General features: G+C 51.9%; 1 protein-coding gene across 1 annotated transcript in view; it reads right to left on the bottom strand.

The window, feature by feature from the left end:
* HMCN2 (hemicentin 2) overlaps positions 1-23,626 on the bottom strand; it is a 110,741-nt gene that overhangs the window by 65,322 nt on the left and 21,793 nt on the right. Inside the window, exons 14-24 of the mRNA XM_043498830.1 lie at positions 22,617-22,730; positions 21,961-22,110; positions 15,949-16,143; positions 13,776-13,903; positions 12,930-13,074; positions 11,943-12,055; positions 11,314-11,473; positions 10,362-10,527; positions 5,103-5,230; positions 1,746-2,018; positions 936-1,019 (exon numbers count right to left, since the gene is read on the bottom strand). Of these exons, the coding sequence (XP_043354765.1) occupies positions 936-1,019; positions 1,746-2,018; positions 5,103-5,230; positions 10,362-10,527; positions 11,314-11,473; positions 11,943-12,055; positions 12,930-13,074; positions 13,776-13,903; positions 15,949-16,143; positions 21,961-22,110; positions 22,617-22,730 (1,656 nt within the window). The remainder of the gene's footprint in view (positions 1-935; positions 1,020-1,745; positions 2,019-5,102; positions 5,231-10,361; positions 10,528-11,313; positions 11,474-11,942; positions 12,056-12,929; positions 13,075-13,775; positions 13,904-15,948; positions 16,144-21,960; positions 22,111-22,616; positions 22,731-23,626) is intronic.

The following is a 23,626-nucleotide window of genomic DNA, read 5'->3' as shown; positions in this document are numbered from 1 at the left end:
AGTCAGGCCCTGCACTTAGACCTCTCTACGTGTGGAGAGCAGCATCTTCCACATAGAGCAGGAATTGTGCCAGCACCAGGGAGGGCCCTGAGCAACCAGGAGCTGATTCACTGACTCCTTGGAACATCTGAGGTCAGAGGCCGCATGGGCTGGCGGGTAAAGGGCACAAGAGTGGCACTCAGGAGACCTGGGCTCTATTCACAGCTCTGCCACTGACCTGCTGGTTGAACCTGGGCAACTCGTTTCCATCTGTAAATGGGGATTGTGATATCTACACACCTTTGAGCTCTAGGGATGGAAGAATCAGCTGTCCATCCACAGGGCCCAGAAAGCCAGCCCTGGTAGGGCTGGGTTTCCATGATGGTGGGGATTGCTGAGAACATGGCTGCACCCCAAATATGGACCTGGTAACCCCCAGTTCAGAATGGAAGTCCCTCCCAGCCCCTATTCACATCACACACAAGGCAGGGAACTGAGACACAGGTAAAGGGCTGTGGGTAGAGAATTACACTGTGGGTAAATATTATATTTTACACATAAGGAAACTGAGGTAGAGTGAGGGGGGGTGACTTGCCCAAAGCTTCCCAGGAACTCAGTAGCAGAGTCAGGATTAGAACCCAGGTCTCTTGACTCTTAGCCCAGCACTCTAACCACCAGTCCATGATGCCTCTCTGACACTAGTTTCAGAGTAGCAGCCGTGTTAGTCTATATTCGCAAAAAAGAAAAGGAGTACTCGTGGCACCTTAGAGACTAACACATTTATTTGAGCATAAGCTTTCGTGAGCTACAGCTCATTTCATTGGAGGCATCCAATGAAGTGAGCTGTAGCTCACGAAAGCTTATGCTCAAATAAATTTGTTAGTCTCTAAGGTGCCACAAGTACTCCTTTTCTTCTCTGACACTAGAATCCCCAGCTCCAGGAGTCAGTCTCTTACCTTTGACGGGGCAGGGCAGGGTGACATTCTCATGGAGCACTCGTTCTAGCAGGACATCTGCACTGTCATCCAGGTAGGGCGGCTCTGGAGGGGACAGAAGTTGCACCGATTGTTCATTTGGTCCTGTTTGTGACTCTCCGGCCTAATCCCCTACGGGAGAGTTTGGCCCCCAATGTCTTGCCCCTGTGGACACTCGTCTCGGGGAAAGAGGAGCCGAGGTATGAATTAACAGACGTTGGAAGGAGCTGGAGCAGGAGCTAGGATCAAGGCAGGATCCATGGGGCACCAGGTTCTGGAGGGGGCTCCAAGGACACCCCCACCCTGCTGGGCTTAGACAAGCACTCTGCTCACTCTGTCACAGAAGAAGGTTCAGCACAAAGACCTGCTCGTGGCATGTGGCAGCATCGGACCTTCCACCCACATGGCAAGGGAGAGGAAGGGAACCTTGGAATTTGGAAGGATCTAGGCCCCATTGAACCCTAATCTGTGTCTGGAGGAGACACCTCACTCTCATCCCAGGCCAGGCCCTTTAACGCCAAGCTACAGATTGCTCCTGAGTAACTTCCTGGCCAGTGCGTGCTGCCAGTCCTGCTCTGGGCCTGATCTAGAGAACACGAGTCTATTACAGCCCCAGCTCCAGAGTCGGGCTCTACAGCTCAAGCCCTAGCGCCTCCTTCCCTTAACTGTGGAGGTCCCCCGTTCATGCCTTACCGTCAGCCATAACGGCAGCTGTCACCTAGCAGCACATTACCGCAGGGAGCGCAGTGAAAGAGAAAGAGCCTCGTCTCACACGAGGGATTCAGCACTCACCCAGCACCTCCACCACAAACTCAATGGTGTCTTCTCCAGCGCTGCTGGCTGCAAGGCACCGGTACCGCCCTGAATCGGAGACCCGCATGTCCAGGATGTTGATCGTCCCATCGGGCCCCTCCAGGAAATCCTGGTTGCCCACCCTCAGCGGGCTGCCATCCTTGGACCATCTGAGCTTGGGGACTGGATCCCCATGAGCCACGCACGGCAGGTCCAGTGTGTGACCCACTAGCACCTTCAGAACCTTGGGGCCTGGCTGAACTCGAGGAGGCACTGAAATAAAGCGAATGTACAGGAAGGACAGCACCAAACTGGGAGGCGGCGTAAATGGCTCTTGGAATCTCCTGTGAGCCAAGTATCCTAAGACTCGGGGGGGAGGAGGGTTAGTGTCATTAGCCCCATTGCACAGAGGGTGAAACTGAGGCAGAGTGAGGTGAAGTGACATGCCCAAGGCCTCTTGGGGATTTAGTGGCAGAGCCAGGGATAGAACCCAGGAGTCCTGAGCCCTTGCTCTCTGCTCTGAACATCGTTAAACTGTGCTGTCATGAGAGGAGGAGTCACAGCCCAGTGCCCGCTTCGTGGCAGCCCTAGCTATGTATTTTTTCATTCCATATGGGGCTGCTTGATAGTGCTTCAGAGTTGAGATTCTTGGCAAAATTAGCTCCCTTTGGAGCAAAGCTTTTGTCATGAAGACAGAGCCATTCCAGACTGGGGACATGTACTGGAGTGGGGAGAGAGAATGTGGATTTGCTCTCTCACAATGACAAAGGCATCTACTGTGCTGAAACAGAGAGGGCAGAGCTTCCCTGCCTTAATCGTTGGGTCTAATGGCCCCCAAGGACGTTACTCGATGAAAAGTGGGGCCTGGCCATGTGAGCAGTTACGGCTGGCTTTACAGGCAGTAGATGAAATCAGCATATGGACTCAGATGGCCTCACCACTTTGTGAGAGACACCAGCCAACAAAACAGTGATTGCAGGTGAAAAGTATGCTTTACTGGTGAGAGGGAGAACCAGCCGACCAGGGTTCTAGTCTCGCTGTGGGACTTTGGGAAAGAGCGGTTAACTGGTGCATGCTTCAGTTTTCCCCTTTGTAAAATGTGGGATTTCCAGGGACCCACTTCACAATGGGATTGCAAGGCTTCATCCGTTAATGTTCACTAAAACCCGCTCAGAGCAGTGAATCCTCCTGCACTAGATCCCCGCAGCCCAGCAGCCACAGACCGTGTACATCATTGTATGTGCCCATCGGAACCACCTCTCCTTTACCCCACCGTCATCTCGGCCCAGTCCACGCCACTGCAGCAGTGCGGATCACATGTCCCTAGTCGAGATGTTTGGCTGAACGTGCAGTGTGTTTACGCACATTCATAAACCATTCGGCCTTGAGCTATGTTTAAAGCAGACCGTAACACAGGGCACCACGCCTGCATTAAACCCGGCTCTCACCAGCCTTATCAGCCCCTCGCTGAAATGGATGAACAGTCCATAGAAACCCAAGTCAGAGCTTCACCTCCTCTGCTCGAAGCATCGTGGACTGCTCTCCTGCGCAAGTGGACAAGGGGACCCTCAATCAAACTACAGGAGGGCTTCACACCAACATAGGGCATGTGGTGCCAACTCCCACCCTGTCTGGCAGAGCAGGAGAGCTATCCATCGGCCCCATGTAGGTGAGGTAGGTTCAAGCCATGGGCACCATTGAGGGGAGCCCAGTTTATGGACTCTGATTGGGCCAAGGGAAGAGAAAGAAATCTGATGACCACGTTGAAATGAACATGTAAACCCAGCCAGGACAGTGCTGGAACAGCAGATGTCGGCTCCTTAATGACTTCAGCGTCTCCTGCATTTCTAACTCAGTAGCACAGTCATCCCTTTAGGCTAAATGCCTGCAATGCTTCCGGGCCAGCAGCAGGATAATTATGTTAGCAGCTGTCTGTATACAGCATCCTGTCCGAGCCCCACATAGCCCCGCCGGGTATGAAGTTCAACACCATGCTGGTCTGGTCGGGTGTCTACATCTCGTCTGCTGGCTCAAGGACGTACTGACACACAGTAGCAATTTGGGCAGTGATCCAATGCTAAGCACAACGTAAGGAAAGGCTGCTGCTGGTCTCAACAGGTGTTGGCTCGGGCCCCGGGTGGGTTGCCCTCTTAGGACACTAGGGTCCGTTTAAACTAGGAAATTAGTTGGTCATGTCCTGGAACTTCTCTGAACATGCGACCTTATGACCAATGTCAAGTGACACAGCTGTGGCCGGCAGTGTGGCTGGGACAGGCCCTGTCCTGCTGCCAGGCACCCCACATCCGGACACAGGCTCCTGAATGGCTTTCAACAAGCCACGCCCGGCCTGCTCTAGCTGGCCCTGAAGTGTTGCCACTCGAACCTTATCTAAGGAAACTGTATCCCGAGCAGTCAATTTCCCAGATCAGCCAGAGACCAACGTCCCTTTTTCAAAAAGAAAAGGAGTACTTGTGGCACCTTAGAGACTAACAAATTTATTAGAGCATAAGCTTTCGTGAGCTACAGCTCACTTATCCGATGAAGTGAGCTGCAGCTCACGACAGCTTATGCTCTAATAAATTAGTTAGTCTCTAAGGTGCCACAAGTACTCCTTTTCTTTTTGCGAATACAGACTAACACGGCTGCTACTCTGAAACCTGTCCCTTTTTCACTCCTTGTTCCAAACAAGAGTCCTAGGGACCAGGATGTTATTCTTTGAGCAGAGGGGACCTAGACACTCATTCCCCTGTAGTCAGTGAGAGCAATGCTGTGGCCTGGGGGTGGTCACAGAATACCCAGATGGGAAAGACCCAACAGCAAACACAACAGTACTCATGCAGAGGATCCAGCCTGGGGCATAACAAGGGGCAACGGGGCAGCCTGGTGACTGGGTGCCAGTGACGCTTCCTGGGATGTGAACTAGATAGCAAGAGAAGCCGCCCTAGGAGGCTCCCCCAGACCCTGAATCACTGGCCCAGCATAAAACGAGTCCCCTCCTTTCATCCCAGAATGTTGCTGCCTATTCCCCTTAATGTCCAAATGCTACAGTGATGGGCACCACAGCAAATCCCTTGTAAGCTGAGAGATGAAACTGACAGATACAAGCGCTGCCTGTAGTACATCATCATCACCCTGCAACGGGCTCCTGCTTCTTGCCGGGCATATCCAGTCCCTAGAGCACTGCAGGCAAAGGGTATGTAGGACGGAACCCCACTGTTCCCATGCAAGCCCCCACCCCTGCACCCCACACTTAATGACCTCAGCGCTCCATTGGCAGGACTGTCCTGCCCCCTCCCCCGAATACAAAGCTTATCTGCCCCAGGGACATGCCAGACAGAATTCTGCTGGAACAGGCACCTTGGACTTCCAGGCGGTAGCTCAGTGAGGAGTTCCCGGCTGGGTTCACTGCCGTGCAGGTATAAAGGCCGTTGTCAGTCACCCTGGGCTCAGCCAGTCGGAGGGAGCCTGATGGGAGGATGCTGTACCTAGATCAGAAGAGAACAGATCAACTAGGGTGATACCCTAACGGAAAACCCGCAAGAGCTGAGAGAACAGCACATGGCCCCGTCTCCGCCTGGGTGTCCCTAAAGCTCTCTTAGTAGCCAGATGCTGTACATCAGTGGGAGATGCCCATATAATGACAGGGAATAGCAGGCATCAGTTGTCAGGGAGAAGCAGAGGAGCCCTCTGTGTACAATCAGCATCTAAGAAGGATTCCTGTTGTTTGGAAGGGAAACAGGAAAGGATACTATTCCCTGCGCCCCGTCAGCGTGATTAGCACTGGACAGACAGGCCCTGCCCTGAGGAACTTGCAGTTTCTGATAGTGTGAGGAGGGGAGGTCTCTCCCTGCTCCGAAGACAGCCCGCCTCCAGAGGCCATCTGTACCCCTCGGCCTGGGGCCAACACCAAATCCCCACCCTCAGCTTCAGTTTGCCCTCCAAACACGGCTCTTCCTACGGCATCCCTGGAGGATCTTCCTCTGCCTCACCCTAGCTCCTTCTGCCCCAGAGTCACTCTCTAACCCAGTGATGATCTGATCAGAACCTGCCACCATGACTCAGCTATAATTACCCTGAATCCTTACGCAGGGGACACAAGAGTAATCCTTGAACCTGCCACAGCCGGACAGACACCACAGTCCAGACACACAATGCACCAAATGACCAAAGACTGGGGAACATTCTCCATGGTGGTGGGAGGCCCATGGAGCTCTCATCCCTGGTGAGCTGCTTCCATACATGGCTCAACATGCTAAATCCCTTTGCTCAGCTCCTCCAGACGAAGGAGAAGAGCTCACGCCGAGGTAGAAGAATGAGACAGCGTCAGACAGAGCTGCCTGTGGCCAGGAGGTCATTCCTGAGGTGGCTGAGCTGCCCTGGAGATCGGCTCGTGCAGCTGGAGCTGACCGTGTGCTCCCCTCCAGCTGCAACCCTGCCTTTGTCGGGGACCCTGCAGACGTGACATCACCTCAGCCCGCGTTCGCAGACTGCCTGCTGTGTGCTCCCATCGATCAACCCAGCAAGCGGTGAGAGGCGGCTGTCCCCAGGCAGCAAGCAGAGCCAAGGGGGAAAGGTCATGGGGGAGAGGGAGGACTGGAAGCAGTCAAAGGAACTTAGACAGGCAAGAATGGGGAGGGGGAAAGCTCCACTGGGAGATGTTAAATCAAGGTTCCTTCCACGCAGCAATGGTGGCTCTTTAGGTGGGGGATAAAGATCAAGGGGAATTTTAACAAGCTGTAAGGCAGGGAATCACATTCCCTGTTATTAACCCCAGGACCACGGGCCAATGACCGGACGTTTAAGGAGCCCTCATCCAGTAAGGCTGCGAAGATAGTTTTAACAGAGATTCCTGCTCGTGAGGGTTAAACGTGATTTGCTTGGTCAGTATGAACCTAGGAAAGTGCCTCATGCTGGACAGCAAGTTCCAGTCTCTCTTCAGACGGCTCTTCCACACACTGGTGGTAAAAAAAAAATCTTGGCTCGCTGCTGTGACATGAGTCAGCTACATCGACTTCACTGAAAGATGAATTTGGCCCTCCAACGTTAGCCCGTGTTAACAGAAACTGCCTCTAAACTCACATCCTGCCACAGATAAAAGCTATTACTGGGCCCCGAACAGCTGCTCTCCCTACACATCTGCTGCACTTAATTCCTAGTTTTGCAAAGCACTCTGCATATGAGAAAAATTATGTAAAGCCCAATTGCTGCATGGCGTTGTTGTGCGCTGTTAAACAGCTGCTGCTTCCCACCCCAGAGGTGACTGCATTTCAGTGTCAGCGGACACAGTGTGTAAGCTCTTGCACCAAATTCATCCCGGACATTGCTCCATTGAAATAAATGGAAATACAGTAGGGATGAATTTAGTCCATTCATATTAAGTTAATGGAAAAAACTAATGGAAGGTGGAAAACAATAAACCACTAGTGTTTGCTAGGGAGCAGTGAAAAGAAAAGCAATTTACCTCCTACTTCCAGTATGTTACCACAGTCAGGCCAAGTTCTTTAAGTCATCACCAATATAACTCCAAGGAATTCCTTCCTGGGAAGATCATTTCCCAAGACTCAAGATACTACTCAGTGTTTTGAGCCAGGGAGAGTGGGAGAGAGAGATGGGAGGTCCGCCCACCCACTCATGAAGGACTCAGAATGAAATGTGTGTGGTGGTGGCAGCCCTCCAGATACCTGACCACCAGGGAAATATTTCAGTGTGAGGGGTATGTGACTATGCCAGCCCCCAAAGAACCAGTCAAGCTGGCAGCTATCAAGACCACAAGCTGGCGAGAGGAGAGTTTGGTAGGAAGTTTCCTCACTGAAGTCCCCACCACTGGATTTGTTTTCCTCATATGCAGATTCTCTTCCTCTAGAACCCACACTTCAGCATCCCCTCCCACACACACAGCCATCGCTCCTACCCCTGGAGGAAGGCACCGGCCTACGCGAAGATTCCCCAACACGAACGCCATGATAAATGTCCGCTGATAAAAGGAATCAGCTGCATGTCTGTAGCAAGGGGCCCAAGTTATGACGTTCGGAGTCAGGACTTTGGTTTGGCCCGCGAACAGGGGATCAGGATCCAGGTCAGACAGTGGAGGATCTGGGGGGGTGTAGGGGAGGGTTTGGAATGCAAGGGTTTGGTCCAGGACCCACTGCTCGTTTACATAAGGATACCATAAGGGACTGAACTGCTACACCACTCATTGGAGACAGCCACCGGATGGAGTCAGGAGAGGAAGGATGATCCAGTGTTTAGGGCACTAGGGTTCAAATCCCTGTTCTGCCAAATTCCCTGGGTGCCTCAGGCAAGGCACTTCCCCCCTCTGGACCTCAGTTTCCCATCTACCCAATGGGGATAGTAGCACAGGAGTGCCGAGAGGATAAATACACTGAAGATTATGAGGGACTCGGAGGGGTTTCTACAAGCACTCAGATAAATCGAGGAGACTGTGGGTGGCCAGTGACTCTGCAGCCTTCTCTCCTCTATGCACATCACTCTGTGACTTCTCCTTTGATCCCCAGGATGTTGCTGGGGCCTCCCAATCCGCCAGGATTCCCTGCAGCTAGCCAGCCTCAATCAGACTTTTTTCCCTTAAATGAAAGGCCCTACTCCACACTGGAGCCGAGATTATACTCCGGTTATTTCCATGAAGCTGAGCCCACTTAGACCAGACCTGAACTGGGCCCCAAGCTGTTGCTGGGAGGGAAAAAAAAAAGTTGTCTATTTTTCACTTTAAGGCCCAGATATTTCCATCCTGTCATTTTAGTGCCTCAGCTCACCTTGTATGCGCAGAAACAGACCCCGGGCAATCTCCAGCACAGCAGACGCGCAGGGATCATGCATGGATGGCCCAAGAGCATCAGTTATTCAAAGTTTAAAGCAAGGACCATGCCCAGGTCGGGACTCTCTTGTATGTTCCCTGCAAGATCCTGGTACCAGGACTGCACAACCCTTGCACTTTTGCAAGCACGAGGAGCCCCCTCCTCTGAAGCATTCGCTGGGTTTGCTTTCAGAGGCTCGCAAGGCTTAGGGCCAGATCCATGCACAAGCAAAGGCTCCTCACATGAGCAGGGGATGCATTAGCTTGTAGTCTCCTGAGCATCCTCAACCCCTCATGGGGATCAATGGGAGCTCAAGATTGGTGCTCAGCTCCCCCGATCGGGCCCTAAGATTGAAGTACTTTGCAGGCAACCCAGTGCCTTCGGTGTCGGTGTCTTTAGTCTTCAGAGAACACCTCTTCCTCTGCCTTTTGTACATAGCCAACCACTGAAAGAACAGAGCTACAGCACCGAGGAGCTGGCGTGACACCTGGCGTGTGTGAAGGAGACTATTCACGGCCATTTGGCCGGGGGATGATTGTGTATCAATTAAATCCCAGCTAAGAGCCATAAAACACATTTAGCAGGGATTAGCTGTGCAGTAGACCTGTCTCGAGTACCCCTCAATAAAATACGCTTCAGCAGGCACTTGGCACCGATCCCCACTTTAGCCGAGATAGAGTTAAGCACATTCAGATCATATCACTCAACCTTTCCAGATCCTGCCTTATTCCAGGAACATTCTTGGCTTTTTTTGCTTTGCTAACCGCACTCCCTTGCTCCACTACCTTAAGCAGTAACCATGACGGCACCAGCCAAGAATGCACAAAAAGCCAGCTGTGCTGAAGGACGGGGATGGGAGAACAGGACATGAAAAGCAGCTCCCTCCCCCGCCAAACCAGTGGGTGCACTTCAGCTTAACATGGGTTGAAAGCAGATGTTCCATCCAGACAGATGTTCAGATAAAGGGCTGGTAGGGATGAATCCAAGAACTTACTCTGGTTCCTTTCAAGGACTGTGCCAACTGCTGATATCATCCCAAGGCGTTTGAGTTTGTGGGGTCACAGATTTCTCCAGCCAGGCATAGTCTAATCGCCGCTCATAGCAACCAGCAAGGAAAGTGTTCCTGCTGCAACAATACTGAGCTGGTGAGACACGACAGCTCTGGGTCCCTGCTCCATCGGCTGGGACCAGCCACCGTACCCAGTCACAAAGCACTACCATGAATGTTAACAGGGCTCATGGCTTTGGCTGGGTAGTTATGGGACTTAAACCACATTACGTGCAATGCTTTCACCATCACCCACGGATGTCAAACGCTCCATTACTATGAATTAAACAATGCCAACTGCACATCCTTGTGCACCAGGGGACCACTACCATTGTTCCAGGCAGGGAAACTGAGGCAATGTGCCAAGGCCACAGGCTGAGCCAACAGTAAAAGCAAGGAGTGGAACCCAGATCTCCTGCCTTCCACTTCCCCAGTTCTAATCACTAGACAATGTCTCCTTCCCATGAAAGACGTCAGACCACTCAGTCCCATCAGATCGCCTCCGGGGCCAAGCGGACACTACATGCATCCAACAGACTTGCAGAAAGGGGCCGTTCTACTTTAATCTCCCACCATAACTCCGGTGAAGCTGCTGGAACAACAGCAGGCAGGGGTTAGTTTAGTCAGTAGCTGCTAATCTAGTCTGTGTACAGAGTCCCAAGAGCTTAAGAAGGAAATAAATAAAGCTGAGGGGCTCCTAATAATGAGCCCATTGGGCTCCCCCAGCTTTACGCCTTCTAGCCCGTTCCTTACCTTGCTGTGGTAAGAGGCAGCAGCCGGGTTTCCTGAGTCCAGATGACCAGTGGGGACGGCGATCCCTGAACTTCACAGGGCAGTGTCATTTCCTGCCCAACCACGGCAAAGATTCTTATTGGTCCCGTTGACTCACGTGATCTGTTCCTGCTAATCCTGGGTTTAGCTAGGTTGGTGGGACAAAGAGAGGAAAGTGAGGCTGGCGTCCAGACTGAAGAGCTCTCGGGTTTTAAAGGCCTTTCCCGACTCAGTGAATTTAGTGCCCGGGAAAGGTGCAGGGAGATGGGCTTCCATGGGGCTACTTCACTGCAGTCCTTCACTATGCACATCCATAGCCGCTCAGGACAAATGCCAGCTGTATTACTGCCCTACGCAAGACCAGTGCCCCAGGGTATTAGCAGTAAGAGACAGCCCCTGCCCCAAACAGCTTATGCTTGCAGACAAAGGGCCAAGTGAGGAAAAGGAGGCACAGAGAAGTGAAGTGACTTGCCCAAGACCATACAGACAAGTCAGCTGCAGAGCTAGAAATACAATCCAGGTCTTCTGATTCCTAGAGCAGTGCCCTAACCACTGCACCACACTGCCCCTGCACGTTCCCTAGAAGTCCCCTGCATGGGGCAGTATGAGCTCCGGGCAACAGTGAGGCTCCCATGGGCTAGGCAGGGCTTATTCACGACTCCTAGAGACAGCTGGAGGCTCAGTCGCAAACAGGGAAGGGAAGGAAATGTTCACTGGAAGAGGAGAGTGTCTGTCTTTCTATTGGGGCTGAGAGGGATGGGAAGGGGGAGAGAGCCGGGAACAGGCTCAGCGAGTCCCGAGGTTCCTATTAATGCACCTGGAGGGTGCTGACTCCCTTTTGCTGTCAGCCCAAGGCTTGCCAGTAGAGGGGGCCATTTTAACAGGCCGCATCCTTGGCCAGGTCTTCCCCAAGCAAGCGGACAAGCGGACTCACTGTTGACAGAGAGCTGGATTTCCCGGCTGGCAGAGCCCCCCAGGTTGGTGGCCATGCAGACGTAGACACCCGAATCTCCAGCAGAGGGCAGGGGGATCAGGAGGCTCCCGTCGCTGGGGATGTGGTAGTGGGGGCTCTGGGAGGAAAGGGGCTCCAGTTCCTTTAAAGGAAAAGAACAAACAGCCGGGGCTTCGATATTAACTGAGTCACCAGCCAGGGGTAGGGGTGGGGGTAAACATGGGAAAGAGGAGCTAGGCTGGTGCTTTTAACCCTTCTCCCACTGGATTCCCTCAGGAGCATCCATCTCAACTCCTGGATGCTCTGGGATCTAAGCCCTCTCCCCATTCCAGATACACGGGGTAGACTTAAGGCCAATCTCTCTGGCCCTGTCTACACTGGGAAATGGCACTGCGTTAGCCACAACTCAGCACTCAGTGGGGACCTCAGGGTTCACCACAACCAGCTGAGACAACCTGACACAGGCCAGTCCCTGTCTGCAGCAGGCAGTGAGCCGGTTGACACGTTCTAACACACCCCGGATGGGATTCCTTTGCCAATATACTGCTAAGGAAAGAGTCATCTTTCTGCCCCCCTCTCACCTTGACCAAGCATTACAGCCTCCACCCTACCTTTGTCCAGGTCACAGTGGGGAAGGGAACTCCACTGGCATTACACGGCAGGGTGACAGCCACTCCCTCGTTGGTGCTATAGAGGGCAGGACCAGGCTGAATGCTGGGTGGAACTGTAAGTGAGAGAAGCATCCCCCTTACTCCTTACTACTGACTGAGCACAGCGAGGGAGGACCAGAGCTCAGGGCTCGATTTCCAAGTGCTCGGCCCCCACAGCTCCAAGAGATCTCAGCTTCCACTCAGTCATCTAATTATGGGCCAAATCTGCAAGCGCGCTCAGCAACCTGTGGTGACCCCAATGGCCTGGTTTTCAAGGGAGCCCAGCTCCTTTTGAAAAGGCTGTGCCAAGCCCTTTGGAAAAGTTGGCTACTTAGTCGAGGGCCAGCTTCTAAAAACAGCTCAGCTCTCCTGGCCAGAAGTGACCAAATGGGAGCCGAGCACTTTAGAAAAAATCTAGCCCCAGTTGGGAGTGCTGGGCCCTTCTGAGAATTCCAGCCTGATGGTCACTGCCCGCTAGGCAGCTCCACCAGCCTCAGAAGCCCTCACTACGTGTCCCCCCCATGTCCATGCCTTTCAGTCAGCTCGCCCAGGAGTTTTAGTATGCAGCTGAAGTCTACTTGTCCAGAATCGAATTGCACTTGTGCAGGCCAGTCAGATGTCCCAGCGCTGCTAGATCATAAGAATTTTCCTAAATTACTTTGTCAACAACGTGCTGCCCTGGGGACTGATGCTTGGCTAAGGAAACCGGCTCCAATGGCGCAAGATTTTCTCGCCTTGAGATAGCATCACTGCTGCTTTCTCTCAGTGGCAAGAGCCATGTCTCTTCCAAAAGGCACCATGGTTTCATAGGTGCTCTGCAGAAAGCTGGCAGAGGAGGTGAGCACTCAACATCCACACCGGCAGCTGCCTCCACACACTGTAACACGACAGTGTGCAAAGCCAGCAGACAGATGAGCAACGTGCAAAGCCCAGCTCTAAACCGCTCACCGTGGATGGCAAGAGTCACGTTCTGCCTGCGAGAACCAATGGCATTAGTGACCACACAGGTATATTTCCCAGCATCTTCCTGGAAGGCCTGGTCTATATGGAAACTTCCATCTGTGCGTATGGAATGGCGGCTGCCCAGCATGACCTGGAAACGGAAAGAAACCATGAGTCAGGACGAGTCATTCAACGAGCATCACATGCTTGTCCCTCTGCCTTTAGAAAATATCTAAGATCAGATCCACAGCTAATATAAACTGGCATCGCTCCGTTGCCTTAAACAGAGCTATGGCAATTTGCACCAGCCAAGGATCTGGCCCCTCATGACAAACTGGAGGGAGCTCAGAGAAGAGAGACAATCACGGGGGGGGAGATGAAAAGAGCTCACGGCTCCATGATGACATAGGGGAGATATTACAATAGCCCCCAGTCTCTGAAGGGGGTAACGTTGGAGGAAGAGGAGTTATTTAGTGCAACCCGTAGTAAAGGGGGAAATTAAGAAAGAGAAAAATTTAGGCTGAATATCAGGGCAAAGCTTCCTGACAGCAAGATCTGTATGACAGTCTCCCAAGGGAAGGGGTCTGAGTGGTAACACCTGGTGGTGGCCTGGATATTCTCCAAAGTCTTTTCTATCTCTTACTTTGATTGTACCCTCATCCCGTTGAATAACACGATCACAATGGCATGACACAGCACAACAAATGCTATGCTGCTGTCAATAACAATCAGATTTACCTACAGTGCTCCAGCAGCGCAAGGACTCTGCTGACCTGTGCATGACTCACCACTCTCTGCCCCCCTGTCCCCTCCGGCACAGCAAATTAGACAGATAGAGGACCAAGACCTCACCGGCTGCCCGTCTTTTAGCCATCGTCGGTCTGGAAGAGGTTTCCCAGCCAGGATTATGCATGGCAGTGAGACGGGCTGACCCTCATGGGCACGGATCACAGGGGCCCCGACAGCTATCTCTGGGGCAACTGGAGAAGGAAAAGGCTACATTAAGTGGGGACAAGCTGGCTTTAAGAAGCCAGGACAACAGTTCTGCTTCTTGGTGTGTTTTATAAATTAGCTTCCAGGATGAAAAATCATTAATATGAGCCTTATCCAGCCTCTGACAGCAAAACAGTTCTTGGTCACACCACTGCACGAGGTTCACCGTGCTGGCTGGATCTACGTGCCAGAACAGCTGCAGGGACCAAGACTCACATCCAGGGTTTGGCCATAGGTTAGTGCATCTATTCTGTCCTCATGCAGGTTCCTCACTGCCTTCTGCTGGGTGGAACTTTGGATGTGGTGTGTATAAACGGTTGGGTCATCGCTTAAGCTACTCTACAGACATCTCAGTTGTGAATGGTTGCACCTACTAGAGCTGCATCCTACAGTCTATTAGATCCAATACTACTATGTGTGTACAAATACACTGGCTTCATGTGTGATCATGTCCCCGTCTAGTCGCTGGCCAAGTGACTAACAGCCCAATTATATATAGCAAAAGGAATTACTCCTTTAGCTCAAGTGGCAGAGCCCTGTATTCTTGGTGCTGTGAAGGTCCCAGTTCAGTCCCTGCTGATGACCTCCATGTAGGCAGAGGGGGCTCATTGCAACACATTATCGCTAGAAATGGGCCAGAGCCACAATGTCTCTATCGGGATCTCATTTCCCCCCAAAGTTCAGATCTGGGAATTTGGTTCAGCCTAAAGCCTATCCACCTTGCCCAAGGGTGCAGGGGTGTTAGCAGCATGATTTGGGTAAAGGTTCATCTCTAGATACAGTATCATAAACCTAAATGTCAAAGGGCATTACATTTAGCCCCAGCCAGCGGGCATTGGAATTCCCAAGCTGCATATTCCAAAGGAGACCGGTGTGGAACAAGAGTCATCACCATCGTTACAGATATGGACGGGGACAATCAGCGTCTGTGCCGTAGGCTTTAATTTGCTTTAGCAATGGCACAAAACTAACAACAAATACGCCCAAAAGAAAGGCTGTGAACTGTGTCCGGTGGCCGTGAGCTTGGCCTCAGCCTGGGTCTTCCCAAATACATTCTGTGCTTCGCAGACACAGACGGCTTGGTCATCCAGTGACACGCCTGGGGCAAAGGGAGAGGAAAGGTCTGAGCAAGGCAATACGGTGGGGCTCCGCCGTATCTCTGAGCTCTGGTAGGGGGAAGAGCCCACGCCAGCAAACAGTGGGACCGCCTTAAAAACAATCCCACACCGCCTAGCATTGTCACTTACACCTGTCCAAGGTGAGTGAAAAGTAGGCATGTGACAGCGTGCTGAGGGTCTGACCCAGCACTCTGGTCACTAAGGTACTAGCTATTCGCCCACACCCCAGAGAGGACTTCTCTGGGAGATCAGTGCTCAATGGCTTAATTAGGCAGGAGGCTGATGAGCAAATGAGAACAATCAAGTTTATATCCATTCATATGTCGCCGCACGAGGCTGTACTGATGAATTGGTGGAAAGGACCTAATAAATAACACACGGATGCTTATAAACCTGGAAAGCATCCAGCTGGCTTGTGGTGGTCCAAAGGGTGGAGACAGTCGTCCTGGTACAAGGTGTACCGTGCTACCACGTCAGAACAGTAGCACCTCACACTCCCCTTGCAAATGATGTGCCAGGCAGTGGAGAAGCAGGTTGGTTAGCAAACATAAGAGGCAACAAGCCTGTGCAAAGCTAGTTATGAAAGCGTACACACCGGCGCACCTCAGAGTGCAGTTAATAAAGGATGCAAATGCAAGGAATATGCCAAACCCATCAGCTTCTTCATACAACAAAGCAAGGGCATAAGATCTAGTCCAATTCCCCCCCAAAATGCTTATGTGTATAAATAAAGTGACGACACACATGCATCACTCCATAAGAGAACAGTACACACATCTTTTGGCAGATAATACACAGAAATACTCCACACACCCAGACGTGTGAAATGTGTACACACATCCAGATGTGCACTAAGTGCTCATGCCTTGGCATACACCCCTGCATGCATGCACAAACAGTCCCAGTTCTCTTACTTTCCACAAAGAGTTCATCAGACTCCAGAAGGCTGGAATTGCTGAGCAGACCAGGCTGGGCAGTGACAGCTTTGCCGTCCTGTCTGGACCACGAAATCCGTGGAGGGGGATGTCCCTCAACATGACGTGCCAGATTGATGCTCTTCCCCATCTCCATAGACACGTCTTGTAGGAGTTCTACAAACCGAGGGGCAGCTGAAGGAGACAGCAGAGAAGAGTCTCAGATCCAGCCCTGACACCAATTTAGCGCAATCTCTAAATAGGAGAATCAGTTTCATTCTAAAGGGCACGCAGGTCTTCTCTGAGCTAGAAGTTTCCCTTTTGGATCATATCCATTCCACATCCCAGCCCCTGAAGACGATCTGTACCCCATTCCATTTTAAGTAAGTTATTGACATTAAAAGAAGTTTCCAACAGGTGTAGCTATAATGTATTTCACATGAGCGTACAACATCCAGCAGGACTCACAACGCCAAGATGCTCTAGGGTGTGCGACAGACTCAAGACAGTGTAAAAGGTACAGTACTTGGCATATGGACAGGATGACCTAATAAGTCCTGTTGTCTCTAATATGTGATCCTAACGATTAACACAATGACACAAACGGGTCCAACTCAATCATGGTGGACAGGAGAGAAAATATCTGGGACTTGGGTACTTCACTCTCTTGTCTTTTAGTTCCATGTCAGTACGTCCCTCTCTGCTGCTTTCCATGCTGAGGATTTCTATTGAGATGGAGATATCTGTAGACATGAATGGTCCTATCTATAGATAACATGGATCTTCTCCATCTCCATTGCCAGTGGTTGGCAGAGGAATTCAAATAAGTGTCCTAATAAATGTCCCAAGTACTAAACTCCTGGTCACCCTGGGACCTACCTGCCAGGATCTGAAAGCCAGTGATTTAACCAGTGCCAGCCTCTTCAGACCTATTAGTTGCCAGATGCAGGTTATGTTTTAACCTTTACGATGGTTTTGCACTCCTGGTGGACATGAAAAGAGGCAGGAGATTTGCCAGGGACACTCTGGCAAATGTGATCTTCCCTTTCCGGGGCTTCATTTTTCTTATAAAATAAACCAAGAATTGAAATCCCCAAAGGTGCATGATGCAATTCCACGTGGCTCTTAATAGCTGCCATTTAAAAAAAAAACAATTAAGAGCCCAGGACCCATAGGCTGTTTTCAGATTGTCCACTTCCAGAAACATGGAGGGAGGCATTTAGCTACAGCATATCACACCGTGGTGCCCACTCTTTATGGGAGTTAGCAGATCTTGCTCGGAGCTCAGCTAAGAATATGTAAACAGCTTGAGATAAACGGAGGGGGAGCGAATCACAGAAGCCAGAGGGAAAAAGACCTGGTTGGTCTTGAATCCACCTTGCAAGGCCCCATGTGGAGCTGTGCCTGGGGGGTATTTCTCACTGGTTTGCCCAGCTCACAGATGGCCCAAGTGACAGGCTCCCATCACCCCCATGGGGAGACCCTCCCATATTGGCACCACTCTCTCCGTTTCTCAGCCCTTCACTCATCACTTTACTGGGATGGGACTGTGGGGGGGACGAGGGCTAGTTTGAGGGAAAGGGACCCTTCATTTTCCCTCAGCCCAGAGTCATTCCAAGCTCACCACGCAACTTGGCTAGATACAGCAGGTCACAGGGTAACTAAGACAGTACGAGAATCAAGCAGCTTGCACCAGTCAGCCCAAGAGACAGAAAAAAAGGGATGCCCCAAAGTTAATCTGGGGCATTAGGGGCCTGATCCAAAGTCCTTTGGAGTCACTGGGGTCTCCCCCAATAGACACAGGCCTAGGTCTATGTGTACACAGATGCTCTTCAAAGGCCAGCCATAGACACATCGCTCACTGTTCGCCTCCGTCTCTCCCTGCGGGCCTGGTTTCCAAGCTGGCCCCCTGAGGCAGTCACTCAGATGGGCACTTTAGCCAGCTGGTGTTTGAGTTCCACACACCGGTTTAAGCATCCCTAGATGGAGCTTGCTCATCCTATTACAGGTGCCCAGGTCTGAGGACTGCAAACCCTTCCCCTTTACCTCCACTTCTGCCCAGCACGAGGGCGGAGTCCGGCGCTGCAATGCGCTCAGGTCTTGCTGCTGGGAAAGCGATCCCCTCTTGTTCCCCTTGGCCTCTCCGCCAGCACAAAACAGTCTCAACACCTAGTCTAGGCAATTCCCCCAGCCCCCTGGAACCACGCTGGTTAAACAGTTAATGTTACAGAATTCACCGCACTGCCTCCCTTTATAATGAGTCTAGCAGCTGCCTTGCTAGCCCCATGCAGGATGGAGCCAGATCCAGAAACTGAGCACTGAGTGGGGGAGCCTGCAGTCAGGTCAGTGTACACAACACACACACACACCACCGGAGCTGGCTGCCTTTCTGACATCAGTGCAGGCCCACCAATTTTCCCAGCACCAGAAGCCAGGCAGACGGCCCCGTCCCTTCCCCTTCCTTCTTCCAGCCTGGGGAAACCTGGGCTCACTCCATGGCCCTGCCAGGAGCTTTGCTCTTGATTATATTAGCATGTGGGAAGCAGCAGCTGGCTCAGGAGGCTGTCTGAAGGAGGCCTACACCCCACCAAACACTGTACCCTTGGCTTTGAGCCCCAGCTACATCAGAAAAGATAGCAGGGGCCAGTCTGTTCAGAAGAGGAGCTTCATTCCTTGTCTCGTGTATTCTTTTAGCTGCAGGTCCTCGCAAAGCAATGCCTAGCTGCATCATGTCTTTGCTCTGTTCTTGTGTGTCCGTGCGAACACACACACACACACGCAGAGAGGTTTCTGAAAACCCCCCAACACACCCAGTCTTCTCCAAACCACAACAGCAGCTGCTAAGCTACCCACACCCTCAATTCTTAATGTGCCCCAGAGAGTGGGAGGAAGCTTTTTTCACTGTCAACATGAGGGGAGGCCTAACTGGCAAATTCTTCCCTCCCAAGTCCCCATCTTTTCCTTCCCAGGCCGGCCGGGGCCAGGCAGGCAGGCTGCGGAGACAGTCTGCTCAGAAAGCGAGAGCCAGAGCCAAGACTGGACCCGATCAGGTCCCGTTCTCATTACAGCGTTACCCGTGCTGTAATTGACTCAGGAGACAACCATGTTGTAACCAGGTCTGACTGGGCTATAATCATAGCAAAGACATGGCTTAAGTCTCTGGAGTTAGGGAGTAGCTGGCCAGGATCCCTCTGGCTGATCTAAGTGCATTAACAACAGGATCCAGAGTGGGCCCCATCCAGGCCTCAGCTGTGATGGAGGGAGGTTGCTGTCCAAGACCTCATGGCCGAAGAGCGTTCAAGGAAGAACAATGAATGGGTGGTGAGTGGGAGGAGACTCCTCCGAGACTTCCCAGAGCTCCTTCCCCGCAGAAGCGGGAACAGAATTGGGAAATTCCTCTGGAAAGTATCACAACAAAAGGAGTGAGAGTCACCCTCCCAGCGAAGCAATGGGTCCAAGAACGCAGAGGGTGGGGGCTATCCGACCCTCTCCCTCCCCACAGATTCCCAGGAGAGCACCTGCCCACCACTAGGAAACACAATGTGGCCGGGGTTTTGTTACGAACTGCTCTGTGCCCCCCAAGGGGCGCGGGACTGAGCAGGGTCACACTGATGCAGGGTAGGAGAGGCTCCCTGACTAGTAAACAGAAGCGCCAGACCTGCCTGGCTAGGCATTTAACCTCCTCGCCCCTGGAGGTGGCAACATGTCCCCTCATAAGAGCCAGGAGCTGGCATTCCCCACTGCAGCCCAGACAGTGACACAGCCACCAGGCTGGGGAAGCCGCTTTCACACCTTAGCACTCTCCTCTGCCTCATGGTGCTTCTCCCCCTTTCTCTAGCTCCCTCCCGCCCCGGCTGCACTGTGAGAATGGTAGAGAGCCAGCTGTGTTTCAGCAGCCCGAGCCAGCATGCCGACAGAAGAGCAATTGGACCCCAGAGCCAGGTGCGTGGGGGGTGTTGGCTGGGACCCGCTGCCTGAGGAAATCCCCCTCCACTGCTGGCTACAGCTCTGCAGTCTGTATCAATGGGAACCGCAGCTGCTCTGCACTTGACCTAGGGGAATGGGCTGTGCAGAGGGTCATCTCGTTTCAAAACGGCTCAGGCTCTGCATCCCCCTGAGAAAAGCCATGGGGCCTGGAGCCAGCTCAGCCCACACCACAGTTGGCTCAGTGAGGAGTTCCCCCTGAGAAGGGGACCGAGGGGTTCATACGGTCAACCCATTCACGCTCATCGGGCCCCATCTGCTCTGTCCAGCAAGCTGGCGGCTGAAGGGACGAGCACAGAGTTTGCAGCTGAGAAGTCCAATTTTTCATCTTGGCTTGGCCCCTAAATGAGTCTCTGAGCCCAAGTGGATCTGCGTGACCTGAAGCAGGTCACTCGCCTAATGACGTGAACCCATCACCAAGGACGGCTACAGGGCTGGTGCTGCTCTCACTCCCAGACCTAGTACCCAGCCCGTCTCCTCGGCTCCACCAGGCAGGGCGTCTCCTCTCCCTTCCCTCCCCACGCTGAACCCAGGGCAGATGCTCCAGTACAATTCTGCTCCCCATCCTGCAGGGCTCAGTCCCATCAACCCCACTCAGACACTGGCCACAGTGGCGCTGCTGGGATGAGGGGCAGTTTGCAGGTGTGGACACACAAAACCATATTTAGCAGCACAGTGCTTGGCTGCAGAGCGTTGTATAGGATGGCTGGAGCCAGCCCAGAAGAATACAGTGGTGCTGTAGGGCATGGAAGGTCCTAGAGCTGCACAGAAAGATACAAAACTCCTATCTCCAAGGTGCTGGGCTGAGACATCCCTGTTCTGTGAGAGCAACACACAATGGCACCGCAGCAGAAGTCAAGAAAGCCAGTGCTGGATACAGCTAAATGGGGAAGAGAGATTTACCTACATCCATTGCAAGGGCTGGAGATAACTGGGAGTGAAGTCTTCTGGTTACAGCACTGGGCACCTGGGTTCTATTCCTAGCTGTCTTACAGACCGGCTGTACGATCTTAGGGAAGCCATTTCACCTCTCTGTGCTACCCTACTGTCTGCCTTGCCTCTGGTTACACTGAGCGCTCTCCAGGGCAGGGAGTTCCTCTCACTAGGTATCTGTACGGTGCCTGGCACAATGGGGCCTCCCGGTGCTACTGCAGTAAGACAACTCTGTTTGGAAACACAGGTTTGGAAGAGATGTGAAGTGCAGTCCCTGAGCGTATGAGGACGTGATCCCTTTACACTCTGCATGACACCAGAGGTGTCCCATATCCTGGCCCACTCTCAACTTGAGCATTTACTTTACCTGCCCAAATCTGCCCTGCAAATTCAAATGGATGCAGTCTTCTTCTTCAATTCCTGCCCTGAGGTGTCAGGCATCAGTAGAAATCCCCCTATAGTTTCATGGGTAGACTCTTTGCCTCCTGTACCTAGAACTCCTGCCAGATAGCAGAGTGCTGGTTGCAGCGTTTCCACCCTAGAAGGGGCTGCATTCCAGTGGTGCAGTGAGTGAAGGGAGCCTGTTTGTGTTGAACATCCAGAACTAAATCCTGTCCTCACTTATGCCTTGGAAAGCCCCACAGACTTCAGTGTGGGTGCAGAGCACAGGGGCAGGATGAAATCCAGAGTCTGGAAAGAACTAGGCTGGCTGCTATAAACCGCAGTTATTACTGATGGGAGCAGAGGAGTGGGAAGTCCAGTGACAGAGACTCAACTGTAACGGGGCAGAGAGTGGAGATATCAGTGAATAGCTCAGAGTGCAGAACTGGGCCATTCCAGTCTAAACTCCTGTGAATTCTCTCAAAGGGGTCTAGAGAGACAAGGTGAGTGAGGTAAAATCTATCTTTTATTACACCAACTTCTGTTGGGCCAATAAAAGATACTACCTCACTCACTTGGTCTCTCTAATATCCTGCAAACGACATGGCTACCACTACACTGCATACATCCCAGCAGAGCAGGTCATTTGCCACAGTTAGCTGGGTTTTTTTTAATAACCTGAAGGAGCCCAAAGCTTTATGAGTCAAGACTTACAGCCAACTTCCAGCAGGATGCCGTCAAAGGAGACCCCCGCCTCACTGACGGCCTCGCAGATGTACTCTCCTGAATCCTCCTCTTGCACCGCCTGGAGCTGCAGGACCGCCAGATGGGCGCCAAGCGGAGAAGATGCCACTTCTTGTTCCCCTGGACACGGAAAGATCCTGAACGTCAAACCTTTATTCCTCACTGCCTTAGCACCGCAAAGCCCCTTCCTGCCTTCTCTTGCCGTCAATAGGCAAATCTTCAAAGGGATGGAGAGTTAGTTTGTTTGGATATAGAATTTGAGCCTGCAAAATTGAGCTGGAAACATCTCAGGAAGGTTCTTCCTCCCGCTCAGGGGATTTCCTGCATTCATTGCCAGGGCAGGCTAACATGGGGCATCCCAAACACAGAATGGTCCAAGCAGCAGGTGCAATGCAATGCAGAATGGACTGCTGCTGGCTGGCTGCCAGGGTGGAGAGAGATTTGGGGTCTCAGGAGCTAGAAGACGGCTAGCCAGGTGAGGCTGTGGAGTGGAGTCCATCTGCAGGAAAGGGATAATGGACTGGGAGGTGCAATCTGTCTGTGTTAAGAGTAGGGGGGTAGTTAATATGCCCCAGGGACCCCACACAAACTGTCGCACAGCTCACTTGAGTCAATTCCAGCCCTACCTTTGTACCATATGATCTGGGGAGGGGGTACCCCAGAAACGTGGCACTCCAGCACCGCATCTTCTCCCAGTAGGGCTTGCACAACAGGGGTCACTGCAGCGACGTGGGGAGATTCTATATCCAGGACACAAAAAGAAAAAGGCTCCAATTTATTCCACGCTGGAGAGCACTTCATGAGTATGCACAAGATACCCCAGCACTCCAAAGGCAAAGGCCTATGGCAAACTGTTCTGCAGAGACACACTGCAGAGCTTGGCAACAGACCGCAGCTCCCAGTCTCACATAACCAAAGGATACCACACACCGATCGACTTTCTGAGGGTCTTCATCTAACAATGAGAATTCATTCTTGATGCTACAGTGAATCTTTCTTTTCCCTTGCCTGTCTGTTTAACATACGATTCCCCCAAGCTGCCCCAGCTCTGGTTATGCCACGGATTCATTTTGCCAGACGCTATTGACAGGATGCTCACGGCATGCTAGCCATTTCACAGGTGGGTTTGAAGACAAGGTCTTGAAGGTCACACAAACCTTATTACAGCATTATCACACAAGCATTATTAATATTACAGCAGTGCCCAGGGCCCAATTAAGGCCCCATTGTGCCAGGCGCTGTACAACACATGGTGAGAGGCAAACCCTGTCCCAGAAAGCCTATAGTCTAAATAGGCAAGACAAAGGATGGGAGAAAGAAAGGATTATTATTAGGGCTGTCGATTAATTGCAGTTAACTCAAGCGATTAACTAAAAAAATGATGGCAGCAATGCCCCTCTGCCATGTACATTGGTCAAACTGGACAGTCTCTATGCAACAGAATAAATGGACACAAATCAGACATCAAGAATTATAACATTCAAAAACCAGTCAGAGAACACTTCAATCTCTCTGGTCACTCGATTACAGACCTGAGAGTGGCTATTCTTCAACAAAAAAACTTCAGAAACAGACTCCAACGAGAGATTGCTGAATTAGAATTAATTTGCAAACTGGATAAAATTAATTTAGGCTT

Source organism: Dermochelys coriacea, chromosome 16 (genome assembly GCF_009764565.3).
Source record: "Dermochelys coriacea isolate rDerCor1 chromosome 16, rDerCor1.pri.v4, whole genome shotgun sequence".
Taxonomy (NCBI): Eukaryota; Metazoa; Chordata; order Testudines; family Dermochelyidae; genus Dermochelys; species Dermochelys coriacea.
Note: the sequence above shows the minus strand (reverse complement) of the source record. Positions and strands in the feature narration are given on the sequence as shown.